We start from the raw sequence: 18,996 nt of genomic DNA on the forward strand, positions 1-18,996 counted from the left end.
CTTCCCAGACATGGGGCAAATGAGGAATGAGAGTTGCAATGTGTCCAGAAAAAAACCAAAGAATCAAAACAAGATTTTTTCCTGACGTCTCAGATTCGCTCTCATCACTTTTGATGAAGACGAGACCACTGGAGGCTGTAAAACATATCAGAGTTAGAAAAAAGAAGATAGGAAAAAAAACAGACGGCGAGGGCAGCTGTAAATGAAGAGATATAGGTATGTGATCGGAGATCAGCCAGAGCCAATTGAGAGCAGACTGTATTTGCTAATGAGTGACCTGCAAATCAAGCTGTTAAGGCAGTCACCACGGCGAGGAGAAAGGAGATCTGAATACAAAGTCCCAGCTTCAATTGCTCCCCCATCCCAGGGGACTTGCTCCTTTATCTGTGAAAATGAAATGAATTGTTGGCGCCACCCCTGGAGGTCCCAGTGTCCCCTCCCTCTTTGTGTCTTCATCCCCCTCACGTTGATACATTCCCACTTATTACCTCAGGACCGCCTGCCCCACCTTCAAATCTACCCTCCCACACCCAGGGGAGGCTAATACTGATCCAAAGGCTGCCTATCCCATCCCAGCCAGTTGTCCCTCCCTACTTACTCACACTCACCTACAATCATTCTCTTCTCTTTCTGTTGTCATGTTGGAAGTTGAGTAGCTCAATCTTTCCCACCTCCCAACCCAACCTTTTCCTCTCCCCCTGGTGATCTGATCTGAGATGGTGTTTGTCCTCTCTCTCTCTCTCTCTCTCTCTCTCTCTCTCTCTCTCTCTCTCTCTCTCTCTCTCTCTCTCTCTCTCTCTCTCTCTCTCTCTCTCTCTCTCTCAAGGGACTCTCTGCCAGCTCAGGAGCAGATGGGTGGCTGGTGTTGATATGTTGTTAAAAATAAAGATTCCTGTTAACCCGTTGTCAGCTAGCGCCCTTTCTTTCTTTCTTTCTTTCTTTCTTTCTTTCTTTCTTTCTTTCTTTCTTTCTTTCTTTCTTTCTTTCTTTCTTTCTTTCTTTCTTTCTTTCTTTCTTTCTTTCTTTCTTTCTCAAACACTGCCCACGCAACACTTTACAACATAGTCGCAGTACTGTGCCACTATCGCTCTGCAGACAGTAGCCCAGCTGTCTGTCCCATACGACTGAGCCCTGGCCTTAAAAACATGATATTTAATACATGATTGTCATAAAGACGGCCTGCTGCATTATGCATGACTCGTAAGCAGACATAAATAATAAATGAAACCAGCAATTTTGTGGTTTCTGCCATGCAATTATTTAAATTACATTTTCTGTCTTGGTTTTTGTTGCTCTCAGCGGATCGAGTTAGTCCAGTGACTGTTTGTCGATAAGTTATTAAAGGCAACACAAGAGAGGGAAAGCTGTGGGATCAAAATAAATATTCAGGCCAGCGCTGATGGTGCAGATCCCACCAGAGAGAGAGAAAACGACAGACGGAGAGATAGTGTGCATTTTGTGGGTGTCTGTCCTGATATACCTGTCATATGCCAGCATGCAGGCTGAGTTACCTTACAGATACAACGGGAGAGAGGTGAATTATGGGACAGGAATATTCTTCTGACATTACTTTGGCTCCATCAGATACGCTGATCCATTTCCTGCACTAAACAGCAGCACTGAAATAAATTAAATATACGGACAGTCAGTTGTATATAGGCTATAACCCCAAAAGGTTAATCAGAATCTTGCCTTCAAACGCATCAGCCATATCGTGCTCTGCCAGATTGTCAACTTTTAAAACTTCAGAGGGATTCTAAAGTGGGCCAGGGAGAGAGAGAGAGGGGAGAGCTGTTAGCTTTGAAAGAGAGTCCAGCAGCAGTGAGGGGTCCTTCCTAAAAGGGGAAACAGATTTTGCCACTGCTCTGATCATTAATATATTAATCTATTTTTTTCCAGGAGGTTTTGCTTTAAGCCCCCATATTGCAGAGGGCTCTCAGGTTTGTCTAAGGACAGACAATACTCCCTCTGGGTGAAGTGGCTCCATTCAGAGGACCTCAATAGTCCTACTGAAGTAGCTAGTGAATGGGTGGGAAAAGCCCTGGCGAGAGAAAAGAGAGGGGAGTTAGCACACAATGCAAACAGCCTCTTTGGTTTTCTGATGATATTGACTGAAGACCGGAAGAAAGAGTACCTACATGCGGTTCTCCATTGTGTGTCTTTGTGTGTCAATGTGCACCTTGCTCCTCTGAGAGCTGTACTTGACCCATACCTCCTCACACCATACCATACCACACCACTCCACCCCAACTTAGATTTTTGTTTCTTGCCCTACGTTGTGTACATTTTCAGTTCACAACACTCTGCTGCATTGTGGTTTGTCATTGACATGACTGCTGTTTGTTATTCTTGTGTTCATAGTCAATTAGAGGCACCAAATCAAATGGCAGAAGAAAATGTGACGTCAAGCTCCCACAGTTCATACTCAATATAGATCTTATCAGATCGTCCAGCAAATGGTTAATGTGGGCAAGTTTTGTATCATCATTCACCCCCTCTCCATTCTCCACCACTACCTCTGACAACTCCCCCCCACCTTCTGCACACACACACTCCCCTCACCACCACCCCCACTCCCACTCTGTGACCTCACCACCCTGAACACACATACACACACACTACACACGTGTGCCTACCTCTGTTTGATTTGTGCTGCTCACTGAGATCTGAACTGGACTGGAGAAGAGGAGAGACATTTGAGAGGGAAAAAAACTAGAGAGAAATAGGAGAAGAGGATAGAGAAGAGAAGAGAGAGAAGCTTCACTCACAGACGATGACATTCACATAGCGATCACAGATCTTGTAGGACTCGTATGGGGTAAGGCTCCACGTGTGACTGAGTGGGACCTACAGATACCCAATACTGTGCTTTGGGACCTGACACCACACTGAGAGTGGTGCTGAGGCAGCCGGACACCTACTAAAGCAGAAAGCAAGCTCCAAGGGAGGGAAAGGGGCATCCAACAACAACCTGTGTTGTTTGCTCGAGCTCCTCCTCCCGTCCATCTCTCATCCTCCTTTCGTTCATCTCTCCTCTCATCCCTCATATTCTGCTCTGGAGTGGGAGAGTCTGTCTGCACTGTGAGGTAAGGACAAGCATGTTGTTGTCAAGTGCCTGTGTGTGCATTATCTTGAAATGTTCACATCGATAAACAAGTCTGGATGTTATTCAAACTTGTTTCTACATCAGAGCAGTTCATTTTTTTCTCTCAGCCTCAGGAGGTTGGAGAATGCTGTGTGGGGGTTTGGAGTACTTTGGGTTTGTTGTCGGTGGGACAAGTACATGACGCAAATAATGAAGCTTTTATGTTTTTTTGTGTTTTTTTCACCTAATTTTCTACATACTATAGCTTTCCTTTAAACCACTGTATGTTTCACTATGACTGCTTGTCTGTCAATCATTTGTCTGTCTCTCTGTCAGTCAACCTGCCTTTTTATTTCATCCATCTCTCCTCTCATCCCTCATATTCTGCTCTGGAGTGGGAGAGTCTGTCTGCTCTGTGAGGTAAGGACAAGCATGTTGTTGTCAAGTGCCTGTGTGTGCATCATCTTGAAATGTTCATATCGATAAACAAGTCTGGATGTTATTCAAACTTGTTTCTACATCAGAGCAGTTCATTTTTTTCTCTCAGCCTCAGGAGGTTGGAGAAAGCTGTGTGGGGGTTTGGAGTACTTTGGGTTTGTTGTCGGTGGGACAAACAGATGATGCAAATAGTGAAGATTTTTATGTATTTTTTCTGGGTTTTATTTACTTCATTTTCTACATACTGTAGCTTTCCTCTAAACCACTGTTTCACTATGACCGCTTGTCTGTCAATCACTTGCATGTCTCTCTGTCAGTCAACCTGCCTTTTTCTCTGTCTCTCTGTCAGCCGGTATCTCAGTATGTTCCTCTAGCTCCCCATAAGAGTTGCTAAGTGTGACTGTGAAGTGGGAAGTGATAGCAGAAGGAAAGAGGACATAATGAAGGAGGACATCAGAGAGATCTAGCAATAATGTGTGTGTGTGTGTGTGTGTGTGTGTGTGTGTGTGTGTGTGTGTGTGTGTGTGTGTGTGTGTGTGTGTGTGTGTGTGTGTGTGTGTGAGAGCGAGCGAGCGAGAGTGTGAGAGAGAGAGCGAAAGGGATGGTGAGAAAGAGGGGGTGGTGGATATAAGGGAGAGAGACGGCTAACACACTCAGACACACTAGCAGTGGGGTAGAAGCACCCTCTACACTCCACCTCCGACTCCCTCGCCATATCATGTCCCCCCAAACCATATCCCATATTAGTGAGGATACATAAAATCCTTTGGGGACCTACCCATGCCATTTAATCTGTCCCTCTAACCCACTCACAGGAGGCAGATGGGACCCCCTAAGTCTAGGACAGAAGACATCTGACACAGTGTCTATACCGATACCAAAGCAAACCAAAATTGGTTCTGTGAAAGTTCCCAGAACATTTGTTAGGTCTGAGTAAATCTTCTCATAACACAAACACTGTCCAGTCGTGGTGATGATTATAGAATGATTGTATAAAACATTTGCCTGATGTTGCAAGAACATTCCTAGAACACATTTAATCTGTTTTTTAAAGGCTCCTAGAATGTTTCATTTGGTTGTGGGAAGAGTGTAATGAGAACAAAAATATATGTTCCCAAAACACAAAAACTGTCCAATTGTGCAGATGATTATACGGCGCTTCTTTTAGGGAGTATAAAACCTTCACTTGATGTTAAAAGAACGTTCCCAGAACACATTTCATTTGTTCTTTAAAGGTTCCCAGAATGTTTCATTATGTTGTGGGAACAATTTGGTGGAAACATTGTGGGGACATTACTAATGATTCAGTATGTTCCCAAACATAAAAACTGTACAGTTGTGCGGAAGATTCTACAATGTTTTTTTTAGGGTGCAAAAACATTCACCTGGTTTTACAAGAATTTTCCCAGAGCACATTTTGTCTGTTATTTTAATGTTCCCAGCATGTTTCATTAGGTTATGGGAACATTGTGTCGATACGACAAGAGATATGTTCCAAAAACACAAAAACTGTCCATTTGTGCTCATTATAACAATGTTTCTATTAGGTTGAAAATAATGTTGCTTGAAGTTGTAAGAACATTCCCAGAAAACATTTTTGATGTTCTTCAAAAGTTCCTAAAACATTTATTTAGGTTGTGGGAACATTGTGAGACTATCACAAGAGATAGGTTCCCAAAACACTAGAACTGTTCAGTTGTAAGTTCATTTTTATGACGTTCATAGCATTGTTTTATGTTTAAGGTGATATTTCATTGATGTTCACACAATATACATTTGACCTTTTCTTTGAGGTCCTCAGAACATTTCAAGAACGTTTAGAAAATGTTATATTTAAGTTTGTGTAGCTCCTTAAAACATAAGCAGATTGGAATACATCCCCATTGTGTTTGTCAATTTGCATAGTGTACTTTTGGGTGATATAGAGAAACATTCCTTTTACATTTCATTCACAGGACATTTGAACAACATTTAATCATACAAAGACACCCATATGTTCTACACTTAATATGTTGATAATGTGCACATTAATTCATTCATAGGACATTTAATTACACAAACATACTTATTCACATCATATGTTGACAATTTGCACATGCAGGCTTTGAACCTGCAATGTTTGGTTCCACTAGAAAGATAATTAACCTTCTGCGACACCAGTGGATAGCTATGGCCTTGTGTTTTTTCCCCCAGTCAAACATGGTCAATCAGGACACAACACAGAACAGTTATTAAAATGTTCCCATCCTCTTCATATTCTGTGTAATTGTAACACTGTATATTATGATTTTCTTTCTTCATCACATATGTTGAGAATCTTATGAAATGTGATTTTGAAATTGAGAAAAGGTAAAAAAAAACGTATTTAGTTTGATGGTTCAGAGTCTGTATATAAGAAGCATATGAATACATAAGAATACAAGTTATATAAAGGAAGCTCTTTCCAACTAAAATCACATTTCACAAGACTTTCAACACATGATGAAGAAAGAAAATCACAAATTACAGTCTTACAAGTACACAGAATTTGAAGAGGATGTGAACATTTTAATAACTCAGAAATTGTGTTATGTGTCCTTATTTGACCATATTTGACTGATAAAAAAGCTCCACAAGGCCAAAGCTATCCCCTGGTGGCGAAGAGAGTTAATTATCTGGCTGCAGTTCTGAAGATTGCATCTTCAATCCCACATATTCTGTAACCATTTTCCTGTAACCAAGTGAAATTGAGGCCCAGATATACTCCACTAAAAGAGAGGTTGTCTTTATTTCATCCAGATATATAAATCCAGTCAGAAATGCAGAAAAAAAAGCATTGTGTAAAAATTGACGGTTCAAATAAATAAAAACATCATACTTTGAGACGCTTGATATGCTGATCCTAGATCAGCACTCAGTCTTGTAAATATAAATATGGGCCTAGAAGTACGCAGCATACTGTGCGCTTGGAAAGTATTCAGACCCCTTCACTTTTTTCTCATTTTGTGACGTTCCAGCCCTATTCTAAAATGTATTAAATCGTTTTTTCCCCCTCATCAATCTACACACAATACCCCATAACGACAGAGCAAAAACAGGCAAATTTATTAAAACCAAAATACTGAAATATTACATTTGCACAAGTATTCAGACCCTTTACTCAGTACTTTGTTGAAACACTTTTGGCAGCGATTACAGCCTCGAGTCTTCTTGGGTATGACGCTACAAGCTTGGCACACCTGGTTGATGTTTTGGACAATGTTTTGCTCACGCGGACTGGAATATGTTCTGGTCAGACTCAGAGAACAACATTGACTTATACGCTGACTCTGTGAGTGCGTTTATAAAGAAGTGCATTGGAGATGTTGTACCCACTGTGACTATTAAAACCTACCCTAACTAGAAACCGTGGATGTGGCATTAGCGCAAAACTGAAAGCGCGATCCATCGCATTTAACCATGGAAAGAGGTCTGGGAAAATGTCTGAATATAAACAGTGTACCTATTCCCTCCGCAAGGCAGTCAAACAAGCGAAATGCCAGTACAGGGACAAGGTGGAGTCGCAATTCAATGGCTCAGACACTAAACCTATGTGGCAGGGTCTACAGGAAATCACGGACTACAAAAAGAAATCCAGCCACGTCACAGACACCGATGTCACGCTTCCAGACAAACTAAACACCTTCTTTGTGGATTATACAGTGCCACTGTCGCGGGCCGCTAACAAGGACTGCGCCCCCGCCCCCCCCTCTTCTCCGTGGCTGACGTGAGTAAAACATTTAAACGTGTTAACTCTCGCAATGATGCCGGACCAGACAGCATCCTTAGTCGCGTCCTCAAAGCATGCGCAGACCAGCTGGCTGATGTGTTTACGAACATATTCAATCGTTCCTTATCCCAGTCTGTTGTCCTCACCTGCTTCAAGATGGCTGCCATTGTTCCTGTACCCAAGAAGGCAAAGATAACTGAACTAAGTGACTACCACCCCGTAGCATTCACTTCTGTCATCATGAAAGGGCTTTGAAGACTAGTCAAGTATCATATCACCTCCACCTTACCGGCCACCCTAGACCCACTTCAGTTTGCATACCGCCCCAACAGATCCACAGACGACGCAATCGCCATCACACTGCACACTGCCCTATCCCATCTGGAGAAAATGAATACCTATGTAAGAGTGCTGTTCATTGACTACAGCTCAGCATTCAACATCATAGTACCCTCCAAGCTCATCATCAAGCTGGAGGCCCTGGGTCTCAAACCCGCTCTGTGCAATTGGGTCCTGGACTTTCTGACCGGCCACTCCCAGGTAGTAAAGGTAGGAAACAACATCTCAACTTCGCTGACCCTCAACACTGGGGCCCCACAAGGGTGCGTGCTCATCCCCCTCCTGTACTCCCTGTTAACCCACGACTGCGTGGCCATGCACGCCTTAAACTCAATCATCAAGTTTGCAGACGACACAACAGTAGTGGGCTTGATTACCAACAACGACAAGATAGCCTACAGGGAGGAGGTGAGGGCACTCGGAGTGTGGTGTCGGGAAAACAACTTCTCACTCAACATCAACAAAACAAAAGGAGATGATCGTGGACTTCAGGAAACAGTAGCGGGGGCATCCCCTTATCCACATCGAAGGGACAGCAGTGGAGAAGGTGGAAAGTTTTAAGTTCCTCGGCGTACACATCACAGACAAACTGAAATGGTCCACTCACACAGACAGTGTGGTGAAGAAGGCGCAACAGCGCCTCTTCAACCTCAGGAGGCTGAAGAAATTTGTCTTGTCACCCAAAACCCTGACAAACTTTTACAGATGCACAATCGAGAGCATCCTGTCGGGCTGTATCACAGCCTGGTACGGCAACTGCACCACCCTCAACTGCAAGGCTCTCCAGAGGGTGGTGTGGTCTGCACAATGCATCACTGGGGGCAAACTACTTACCCTCCATGACACCTACAACACCCAATGTCACAGGAAGGCCAATAAGATCATCAAGGACATCAACCACCAGAGCCACTGCCTGTTCACACTGTTACCATCCAGACGGTGAGGTCAGTACAGGTGCATCAAAGCTGGGACTGAGAGACTAAAAAACAGCTTCTATCTCAAGGCCATCAGACTGCTAAACAGCAATCATTAACTCAGAGAGGCTGCTGCCTACATTAAGACCCAATCGCTGGCCACTTTAATAAAGGGATCACTAGTCACTTTATACAATGCACTCTAAATAATGCCACTTTAATAATGTTTACATATCTTACATTACTCATATCACATGTATATACTATTTTATACCATCTATTGCATCTTCGCCATCACTCATCCATATACTTACATGTACATATTCTCATTCACCCCTTTAGATTTGTGTGTATTAGGTAATTGTTGGGGAATTGTTAGATTACTTGTTAGATATTACTGTTAGGTAATATTGTTAGATATTACTGCACTGTCGGAACTAGAAGCCCAAGCATTTTGCTAAACTCGCATTAACATCTGCTAACCATGTGTATGAGACAAATAAGATTTGATTTGATTTGATTTATTTGGGGAGTTTCTCACATTCTTCTCTGCAGATCCTCTCAAGCTTTGTCAGGTTGGATGGGGAGCATCGCTGCACAGCTATTTTCAGGTGTCTCCAGAAATGTTCAGTCAGGTTCAAGTCCGGGCTCTGGCTGGTCCACTCAAGGACATACAGAGACTTGTCCCGAAGCCACTCCTGCGTTGTCTAGGCTGTGTGCTTAGGGTCATTGTCCTGTTGAAAGGTGAACCTTCGCCCCAGTGTGAGGTCCTGAGAACTCTGTAGCAGGTTTTCATCAACGATCTCTCTGTACTTTGTTCATCTTTCCCTCAAGAACGACTAGTTTCTCAGTCCTTGCCGCTGAAAAACATCCCCACAGCATGATGCTGCCACCACCATGCCTCACCGTAGGGACAGTATTGGCCAGGTGATGAGTGGTGCCTGGTTTCCTCCAGATGTGACGCTTGGAATTCAGGCCTGAGTAAAGCATCTCAATACTTATGTAAATGGCATATTTCATTTTTTTTTTTTTTTTTTTTTGCTTTGTCATTAAGGGGTTTTGTGTCTAGATTGATATGGACAATTAAAACAAATCTATTTTAGAATAAGGCTGTAACATAACAAAATGTGGGAAAAGTCAAAGGATCTGAATACTTTCCGAGTGCACTATACAGTATGTGGCACCAGTTATGAACCCATTAGACGTGAAGCTGTAGAAAACACCAATCATTTCAATATATGTGCCTCCTTCCATCACACTTTGCCTTCTTTTGCTCCATTTCTCATTTATTACTCTGGACCCCAGCCTCCCCCTCTTCTCATTTCTCAAAATGTTCTCTCACTCTCCCTCACTCTGCATCTCTCATTTCTCAATATTTCAATCTTTCTCACTCTCACCTCCCTCTCTCATTTCTCTCTCTCTCCCTTTCTCCCTCTCTGTAAAAGCTTTATGGGTGTGTTGACTCCACTACTTGGATAATGAGATCCTCCATACTTTGTAATGATGCAACTGTTGTTGTAACTCAGAGGTCCCAGGGCCTGATCAAGACTCAGATGCATATGCCTAGAACCTACGTACAATTGTCATCTGATCTGCAGGGCACAGCCTTGACGCCGACAAACACACGTTGAGAAGCAGGCGTTTTTTGAAGACTGTGACTTTGAATGAATGCATTTTTTCTCTGGGGACGAGAGCCGAGACCTGTAATCATATCTACAAATCATCACAACAGTGAGAACAGGAAAGAAAAAGCAGCCCAATCTGAAATCTGTTTCAAAGTTCTTGTGGCTTTGTCTGCTTTTGTCAAGAGAATCTGTCTCCCAATTGGATTATACTGAAGCACCTCCAGATGTTGTTTGTGTTTTTCCAAACTGAAGTGGCGGATTTCCGTTAACAAAGGCTGCAACGACCATGAAAAAATACCCTCTATTTAGAGAACAAACCCATTTGTACTGGCATACTATAAATAGATCTATATATTCAAATGAATCCACTTCTGAGAGATATTTGCAACCCACTTCACGCTTTGAAAGTTGTACGATGAGTGATTTTTCACCAAGTGTCAAGCTGCGCTATACAGATCCCAGTAATATAGCGTGGCAATTTGCTTTCCCGCATGAATAATTCCGTGTGAATAGCGGAAATGTTTCCTCATATCAATGAATCATCTGCTGCTAGACCTCTTTAGTACATCATGAACAGTAGGAGCAGAACTGTATGTGATGGAACTGATGGATGCTTTTGACCTTTCCCCTGCTCTTTCAGTCCCTGGGAGACGGCAGAGTGGTGACAGTGTGAATGATGGCAGCAATGGCCCTGTCCTGGTATCTCTGCCTGGCCGTGACTCTCCTCTGTGGCCCCTCCTGGCCCCAAGGACACTCGGCTCTGGCCCCTGAGAATGAGGTGCCACTCCGCCCCACCGCCTGGCTGCCTGATGGAAAGGTCACCTCCATACATCTGCCCAAAGGACGCACCCGGAGGTACAGTATAGAGACCACGTCAGAGGAGGTGGATAGTATTGCACACTGAATGTTTATGTTCCGTGTCCTGGACAAAGATTGAAATACTTATTAAGAAAGGCCCCTGTTTAAAATGATGTCACAACAATAGGCTATGTTATTACAAGCTACCCAAATGGTAATTTCCTGTGTAATTCTTCATGGGTTTGAGCAAAAACAATGATAGCCTTAATCTTAATAGCCATTTCTTTGGTTGTTGGAAAGGCAGTGGTTGAGTGTAGTGTGGCCCCATGGGCAGGAAGAGCAACCCGCTTGGCCCGGGCTCTGCTGATCATGTCAGTGGTAGAGCTCTAACCCTGGGAGCTGTAAATTGGAATATGGGCATCCCTGTGAGCTGTCCATCTGTCCATCCATGCAGCCATGCATTACAAAACAGATTTTTTTTTAAATGAGGAAAAAATCCGCTAATTATGATTCTAATTAATCAATCAGTTAAACTATGTATTGCCCTTGACAACATTAGCACGGCACAGCTGTTGATAAACTGCAGCACATCAGCAGTTGATCCAGAAAATATATGTAAAAGAATGATACTATTTTTCAATGGGCAGAGTAAATATTCCGGAGCCTATGACAACATAGAGGTCAATTACATCTCAATATTGAATGTCTCACCTTGATGAGTTATGTTGGTGAAAATACAAAGATGATCAAATATTGCTGACTGAGTTGGTGATTGATAATGATAGTCATGGTTAATTGGTGAATTTGAATCTAATTATATTGTGGAGGAGATGAACAATAAGCTTGTAGAAGGAGACCAGAATGTCTAAGCACAGAAATGTGATGTTGGATTGACACCTGTAGTCTAACATTGTGTGTCCATAGACTGCAGTTCTGTGGATTGTCATCGCACACGGTGAGGAGGGATATCTAATGTAGCAATCCAATGACAAATGTTTCATGGTCCTATAATTGCCCAACATTCCAAAGCAACATTGCTGTCTTCATGCTATGCACGATTTTAGAAGGTTACAGCAAAGAGATATCCATCTGTACAGCGCAGGTCGATGAAAGCTTATCACAGATCGTTAGTTGAACTCTCCTTGTTTGCTTTACGAGCTTAACAGTGTATGGGAGAAACAAAGGAGTGGACATTTTCTAAAAACACTTGGAATGCTTTGACGGCTACATGTACAGTACTTTTCTTAGTAACAGTATGTTGTTACATTTGAAAGGGGGAAGAAAAATACATGAGAATTTAATAGACAATCCCTTTTTCGTGTGGTACCTATCTTCGTGCAGACTGTACTTCACATTGAAGAAGGTTGTGATGATGTCTGTGACCGTCAGTCCCTGTGACCTCCCCATCGAATGGACCCTCGCAGCCCGAACCCTGAAGGACAAACCGCCTAAAAATCCACACTGTAAGTGGGAAACACTGATAGAAAATAAAGGCAACTACACACAACACCCTCTCACATGCAATTCCTATTCATATCAATTCAGTTTCATTACACCTCAATCCAATTCACACTGGAGCCATTTATTTTTGACATAGTGTCCATTTAAAGACTAACCCTGGTCATAAATGTCTACAAGATAGGAGAGACTTAATCAGTCCATTGGTCTTGCTCTCTCTTTCCACCTCTCTCTCTTTTCCTCTCTCCCTCTCTCTTACTCACACACACACAGTACTGAGCCCAGGCCTAGTATATCACTGGACAATCTGCCCAACCATTTTACCTTCAAAGCAAGAAGGACAGTAATATCTAAATGTCACACTTTTTTCCTGAATGTAAGAGAGATTAGATGGATGTTTGTATTAAAGTATGATTATATCTGGCTCACATACAGTACAGTGGCTTGCGAAGGTATTCACCCCCTTGGCATTTTTCCTATTTTGTTGTTCCACTTACAACGTGGAATTAAAATAGATTTTTTTCGGGGGTTTGTATCGTGTGATTTACACAACATGCCTACCACTTTGAAGATGCAAAATATTTTTTATTATGAAACAAACAAGAAATAAGACAAAAAACTTGAGAGTGCACAATTATTAACTATTCACCCCCCCCCCAAAGTCAATACTTGTTATTAATATTATTAATTCATAATTATTATAATGTAGAGCCACCTTTTGCAGCAATTACAACTGCAAGTCTCTTGGGTTATGTCTCTATAAGCTTGGCACGCCTAGCCACTGTGATTTTTGCCCATTCTTCAAGCAAAACAACTCCAGCTCCTTCAAGTTGGATGGGTTCCGCTGGTGTACAGCAATCTTTAAGTCATACCACAGATTCCCAACTGGATTGAGGTCTGGGCTTTGACTAGGCCATTCCAAGACATTTACATTTTTCCACTTAAACCACTCGAGTGTTGCTTTAGCAGTATGCTTAGGGTCATTGTCCTGCTGGAAGGTGAACCTCTGTCCCAGTCTCAAATCTCTTGAAGACTGAAACAGGTCTCCCTCAAGAATTTCCCCGTATTTAGCGCCATCCATTATTCCTTCAATTCTGACCAGTTTCCCAGTCCCTGTCGATGAAAAACATCCCCACAGAATGATGCTGCCACCACCATGCTTCACTGTGGGGATGGCGTTGTTGGGGTGATGAGATGTGCTGGGTTTGTGCCAGACATAGCGTTTTCCTTGATGGCCAAAAACCTACATTTGACCAGAGTACCTTCTCCCATATGTTTGGGAGTCTCTCACATGCCTTTTGGCGAACACCAAACATGTTTGCTTATTTTTTTCTGTAAGCAATGGCTTTTTTCTGGCCACTCTTCCGTAAAGCCCAGCTCTGTGGAGTGTATGGCTTAAAGTGATCCTATGGACAGATACTCCAATCTCCGCAGTGGAGCTTTGCAGCTCCTTCATGGTTATCTTTGGTCTCTTTGTTGCCTTTCTAAATAATGCCCTATTTGACTGGTCCATGAGTTTTGGTGGGCGGCCCGCTCTTGGCAGGTTTGTTGTGGAGCCATATTCATAATTTTTTTTATAATGGATTTAATGGTGCTCAAAGTTTCTGATATTGTTTTATAACCCAACCCTCATCTGTACTTCTCTACAACTTTGTCTCTGACCTGTTTGGAGAGCTCCTTGGTCTTCATGGTGCCGCTTTCTTGGTGGTGCCCCCTGCTTAGTGGAGTTGCAGACTCTGGGGCCTTTCAGAACAGGTATATATATTATATATATACTGAGATCATGTGACAGATCATGTGACACTTAAATTGCACACAGGTGAACTTTATTTAACTAATTATGTGACTTCTGAAGGTAATTGGTTGCACCAGATCTTATTTAGGGGCTTCATAGCAAAGGAGGTGAATACATATGCACGCACCACTTTTCCCTTTTATACATTTTTTAACATTTTTTGAAACAAGTAATTTTTTTCATTTCACTTCACAAATTTGGACTATTTTGTGTATGTCCATTACATGAAATCCAAATAAAAATCAATTTAAATTACAGGTTGTAATGTAACAAAATAGGAAAAACGCCAAGGGGGATGAATACTTTTGCAAGGCACTGTTTTGCCAATACTTGAGGATAAGGGTTTTAAATTTGTCATTTAAAATAACACATATAGAGAGGGTTCTGCTTTTTAAAATAACTTTTATAAGATTGATACATAGATAGATTTGTACAGAACGGCATGCAAGTAATAGCCTATACAGTATAAACTGAAATTCAGCTAAATTCTGACCTTTACGATTTCATTGGAAATGTCTCATATTCATGCCCAATAGTTTTTATTTGCGCTTCTATGGGCTAAGTGAAACCCAAAATATAGCAAATCTGGTGGAAACCTCTCAAAGAGTTGCAGAAATAGAACTTGAGGGTTAAATAAAGAACAGATAAGTCTAAGCGACATAACTACATTCAATTAAAAATATATATATATATAATCTCTCGGTGAGCACAAAAAGGTCAGTTACCAAAAGTAGCCTATTTAGGCTAGCAATGATGTTATGCAACATGGTCCTCACCAGCCTGCTTAGTTAAAATCAGTGGGTATTCTAGATGGACAAACGAACAGCTTTATGAAGTTATACTGTGACACATAAATCATTCAGAGTGTGAACCCTATGTTCCCCAACGTCTGCCTAAATTATTCACTTCAATTGTGTAACATTTGGTCCCCTTTTATTTCCCAAGGTAAGGAGAAATTATAAAGGATGATGGTGAAAAGGGGTTTATATGAATAAGGGACAATCTTCTTTGCACTTCATTGATTAGAGTTGACTACTGTATTCCTTAAAAGTAATCACGATACATATTGAACTGTAAGACTGTATCTTCAATGAGTGTGAATGTATGTTCTCTCTAGTGAGTGTAAGTATGTGTGTGCATGTATGAGGCAGAATATTAATGACCCATGGCTTAACAGTGTTTTCTGCACAGGGAGTACCAAGAAGAGTATGCCAGAGGTGTGGTGGAGAGGGCCTGGGACTGAGGACAAGATACACACCTACACTGGCAACGCCATGGACACCTACACAGGTCCTTCCTACGCCCCAGCATCTATCTACATCCTCAGGCTGCGCCCCAAGGACCAGGACACCAGGGCTAGCGTGTACCTCCATCAGGGCTCTGGGTCCTCAGGGGCCTTCCCAGAGCTTCCCTCTGACCCCCATGTCCACACCCTGGGTGTAGGAATGACCAGTGTCACCCTCAGCTGGGGCCCCAGTACCTCCCTCACAAGACTGCCGCACACCCAACGCAGCTATGACTACTGTGTCCTTGTCAACCGCAAACACAACTACCGCAACCTCTGTGCTGCCCGGGAGGGCATCAGGAAAGAGCGGGAGAAAGACAAGAAACGGCAGAAGAAGGACAAACAAAGCAAAGTAACTGTGTGGCCGATTCTCAAAAACTGGTGGTGGCAGCAGTGGGATGCTGAAACAGATCTCCGGTCACCTGCTGCGCTCCGTGACCAGCATGATGAACTCCAATGTGTTTGTAAGGGAACAGAGAGCGTGTGCACTGTTTCAGAGCTTGTCCCTGACACGCAGTACTACTTTGACGTCTTTTTGATTGACAGGCTAAATGGAACCAGTGCAGCATATACTGGAACGTTCACTCAAACACATGAGGAGGCCCGACCAGCTATCACACCACTCAGGGAAGGGGAGCTCCGGTGGGTGACCTTCCGGGATGGAGGCTCAACCTCTGGGGAGTTCTTTAGCTTCCGTCCCCGGGGTTGGCAGCAGAGTGGCCTATTCACTCTCCAGAGCTGCGGAAGCAGTGAGAAGATCAAGGTCACCGTCTCCAGCAAGGGCCAAGAGCTTAGCTCCCAGGCTGTGGGAGAAGACTTGGCTCAGATCTGGCTCCAAGGCAGCCCCTCCTACCTCATCCACCTGGAGAGAGAGGGTACTGCGCCCCCCAGACAAGCTGCTCTAGGGGTGCTGAAGGCCTCTGTTAAGATGCAGGCATCCTCTGCTTACCATCGTCAAGGGGTACCTTCGCTCCCCTCCACCCTGCAGATTAAGTCTTTCAACAGGCTGCGGAGCTGTGAATCCATCACCCTGGCCTGGATGGGCACAGAGGAGAGGAGCCTATACTGCGTGTACCGCCGGAGGCTGGGTAAAGGCGAGGGGGAGAAGGGAGGTACGGCACCCTGCATGGGGCCCGAGTCACGGTCGGACACTGAGAGAGTCCTGTGTAAATACTTCCAGGAGCTAAACCCTCGGCGGGCTGTCACGACGGCCGTGATCGGGGGCCTGGAGCCTGGGGTCGCCTACATGTTTGATGTCTATCTAATGAGACGCTGGGGGATCCCCATAAAGTACAGCAGCAAGACAGTGAAAACCAGGAAGGAGTGCTGAGCTGTTGCCCCCTCCTAGTCTCGTAGTCTGCAGCAGCATTGGACTCAACAAAGAGGTGATTTACAAAGACTTACCATGACAAAGCCATTCTACTATGAGGGAGACTGTTAATAATTGTGGTACACCCGCCGAAGAGTGGTCGCATTTGAACACTGGTACCCATGGATTGGGTAGGAGAAGCAGAGGGGGGACCGCACACCAGCAAAATTAATTCCATTACAGTAACCTGCTGTGCTTTTTGTCTTTTTGTTTATAGTTGTGCCAGTTGTCCAAGTACTTATTCTGAGTCTGAGTACAAAGGAGGATAGAGGTTTTTGATGACAAAAAATGTCAGCAAAGACTGTGCCCAAAAATATGCAACAGAAACAGATGGAGCTTTGATCGTACTTTACAATGGGGATAGAGAACGTATGGTAAGAACCTACAGTATATATTTAGTGCTGCATTGTTTTGTTCTATATTCTACAGGCTTAAAACACAGATGGGGTAATCTATTGATGCTTAGCGCAAAGTCAGTGTGTAGGCTATCTTGTATTCTGCTTTCGCATGAAGCAGGTAAAATGAGCTAGCGACTAGCTTCATTGTCTTTGATGTATTTTAATTGTGCTATGCTTAAAATGCACCAATAAACACATTAGTATCTCTATCTCTGTATCAACATCTAATAAAATATCCTCTTTTGTTTGACTCTTTGCTGACAGTTAGTTGAGAAAATGATTAAATTGAGAAATCAATGTGACCCTAAATGTTAACACTTGCATTTATTTATCTCTACTTGGATGATTACTACAAAACTTAAGAGAATGACTGAAGATCATGATTGCCTAGCTGCCCTACCTGCTTCAACAGACAGAATGGGTGGACATCAGCCTGTGATATCAGAAAGTCTTGATTCCACAAAACACGTTAACACGCTAAAAAAGTAACCAATACGAGTGCATTTTTGCATCGACATAAGCACGTTTTCGTTAAGCCTGTTGCATGCTTCCCAGTCGAAACAGTTTGTGCCTATATTATGCCTAAATTAAAATGTGTGATGTTTTTGTTCGTTTTGGTGTTTGACTTATTTGTTTTCGGCTGTTAAATGTTTTTATCTTGAGGCAAGTCGAAGTTCGGTAGCCGAAGTCTACGCCCCTTCGTTTGTGATTGGTCAACAGTAGGGGTGGGAACTATGGACAGGATTTTCCAATTAAGTGTTTGCTGTGATTCAACAACAGAGCGCAGCAGCAACTAGTTTTCATGAAAAAAAATTAACTTCAAAAGTAATGCACCAAAAATCTTAGCTAGATGTAAAATTGTGTGACTTAGACCTCCTCAACAGAAATGTTAAAATGAATTACAGATTTCTTGATTTATCTTAGATTAATTCTGAATATAAAATGAGTTGTTTGGATCCTGGATGCTGATTGGTTGATATGCAGGAGTTGAGGGACACCATGACATGTTAATCTCATAATTCCCACTGTCCCACAGCCCAGGGAGGAAAGTCATAAACTTCATCTCCCTCGGGGAAAAAAAGCACATCATTATTTTCCAATGCTACTATTTGGTTTGCAACAGTTGGGGGTTGTATAAACCTACCTGTCAGCCTCTACAATCTGAGCAACAATGTGTCATTTTAAAAATGCTTTCACTCCCATGCCAGCAGGCTAGCTAGCCCAAGAATAAACATGGAACTAATAATTCACCATGGAAACCATAAATACTTGGAATTCCATTAATTCATTAACCAGCACAGTGCCAGTGGCCTGTGTAGGCCTATTGGATATTTTTTATTTGGATATGTTTACCTTAGCAACATTGAATGAATAGAATGATTAGAATTAAGGACTGGGTCAAAACATGAGAGAAGAACTAAAGACCATCCCACTTGGGTAGCAACTTCAGAATGCAAAAGTTATCCGATACGGGCCAGGAGGCAAGGGACATAATGGCTGTGAGATTTATTGGCAACCCCTAACATTGAGAACAGAAAGTGCTGGGACATTTTAGCTGGCAACGATGTGAGTGGGACGTCCCATTCTCCACCATAGAAGAGGCAAGCACTGACTGTCAATATTTTATTTATTTTTATTTTACATTTCTTTAACTAGGCAAGTCAGTTAAGAACAAATTCTTATTTTCAATGACGGCCTAGGAACAGTGGGTTAACTGCGTGTTCAGGGGCAAAATGACAGATTT

General features: G+C 42.8%; 1 protein-coding gene across 2 annotated transcripts; it reads left to right on the forward strand.

Moving 5' to 3' along the window:
* Nucleotides 1-2,603: 2,603 nt before the first annotated feature.
* Nucleotides 2,604-17,856, forward strand: LOC106607607 (protein NDNF). 2 transcript variants are annotated; one of them, XM_014204749.2, is made up of 5 exons: nt 2,604-3,086; nt 3,481-3,505; nt 10,790-11,004; nt 12,289-12,410; nt 15,392-17,856. In XM_014204749.2, the coding sequence occupies exons 3-5, from the start codon at nt 10,823-10,825 to the stop codon at nt 16,813-16,815; spliced, it is 1,728 nt and encodes a 575-aa protein (XP_014060224.1). In that variant the 5' UTR covers nt 2,604-3,086; nt 3,481-3,505; nt 10,790-10,822; the 3' UTR covers nt 16,816-17,856. The 2 variants fall into 2 exon arrangements, with proteins under 2 accessions (XP_014060224.1, XP_014060219.1); XM_014204744.2 differs by lacking the exon at nt 3,481-3,505 and having other exon boundaries at nt 2,605-3,086.
* The last annotated feature ends 1,140 nt before the right edge of the window (nt 17,857-18,996 follow it).

Source organism: Salmo salar, chromosome ssa01 (genome assembly GCF_905237065.1).
Source record: "Salmo salar chromosome ssa01, Ssal_v3.1, whole genome shotgun sequence".
Taxonomy (NCBI): Eukaryota; Metazoa; Chordata; class Actinopteri; order Salmoniformes; family Salmonidae; genus Salmo; species Salmo salar.

Excerpts from the sequence above, each read along its gene's own strand:
- LOC106607607 (XM_014204749.2), top strand. The coding sequence starts at position 10,823 with ATGATGGCAGCAATGGCCCTGTCCTGGTATCTCTGCCTGGCCGTGACT. Across the intron at positions 11,005-12,288 it reads CCCAAAGGACGCACCCGGAG|ACTGTACTTCACATTGAAGA; the intron begins GTACAGTATAGA and ends ATCTTCGTGCAG. Across the intron at positions 12,411-15,391 it reads ACCGCCTAAAAATCCACACT|GGAGTACCAAGAAGAGTATG; the intron begins GTAAGTGGGAAA and ends TTTTCTGCACAG.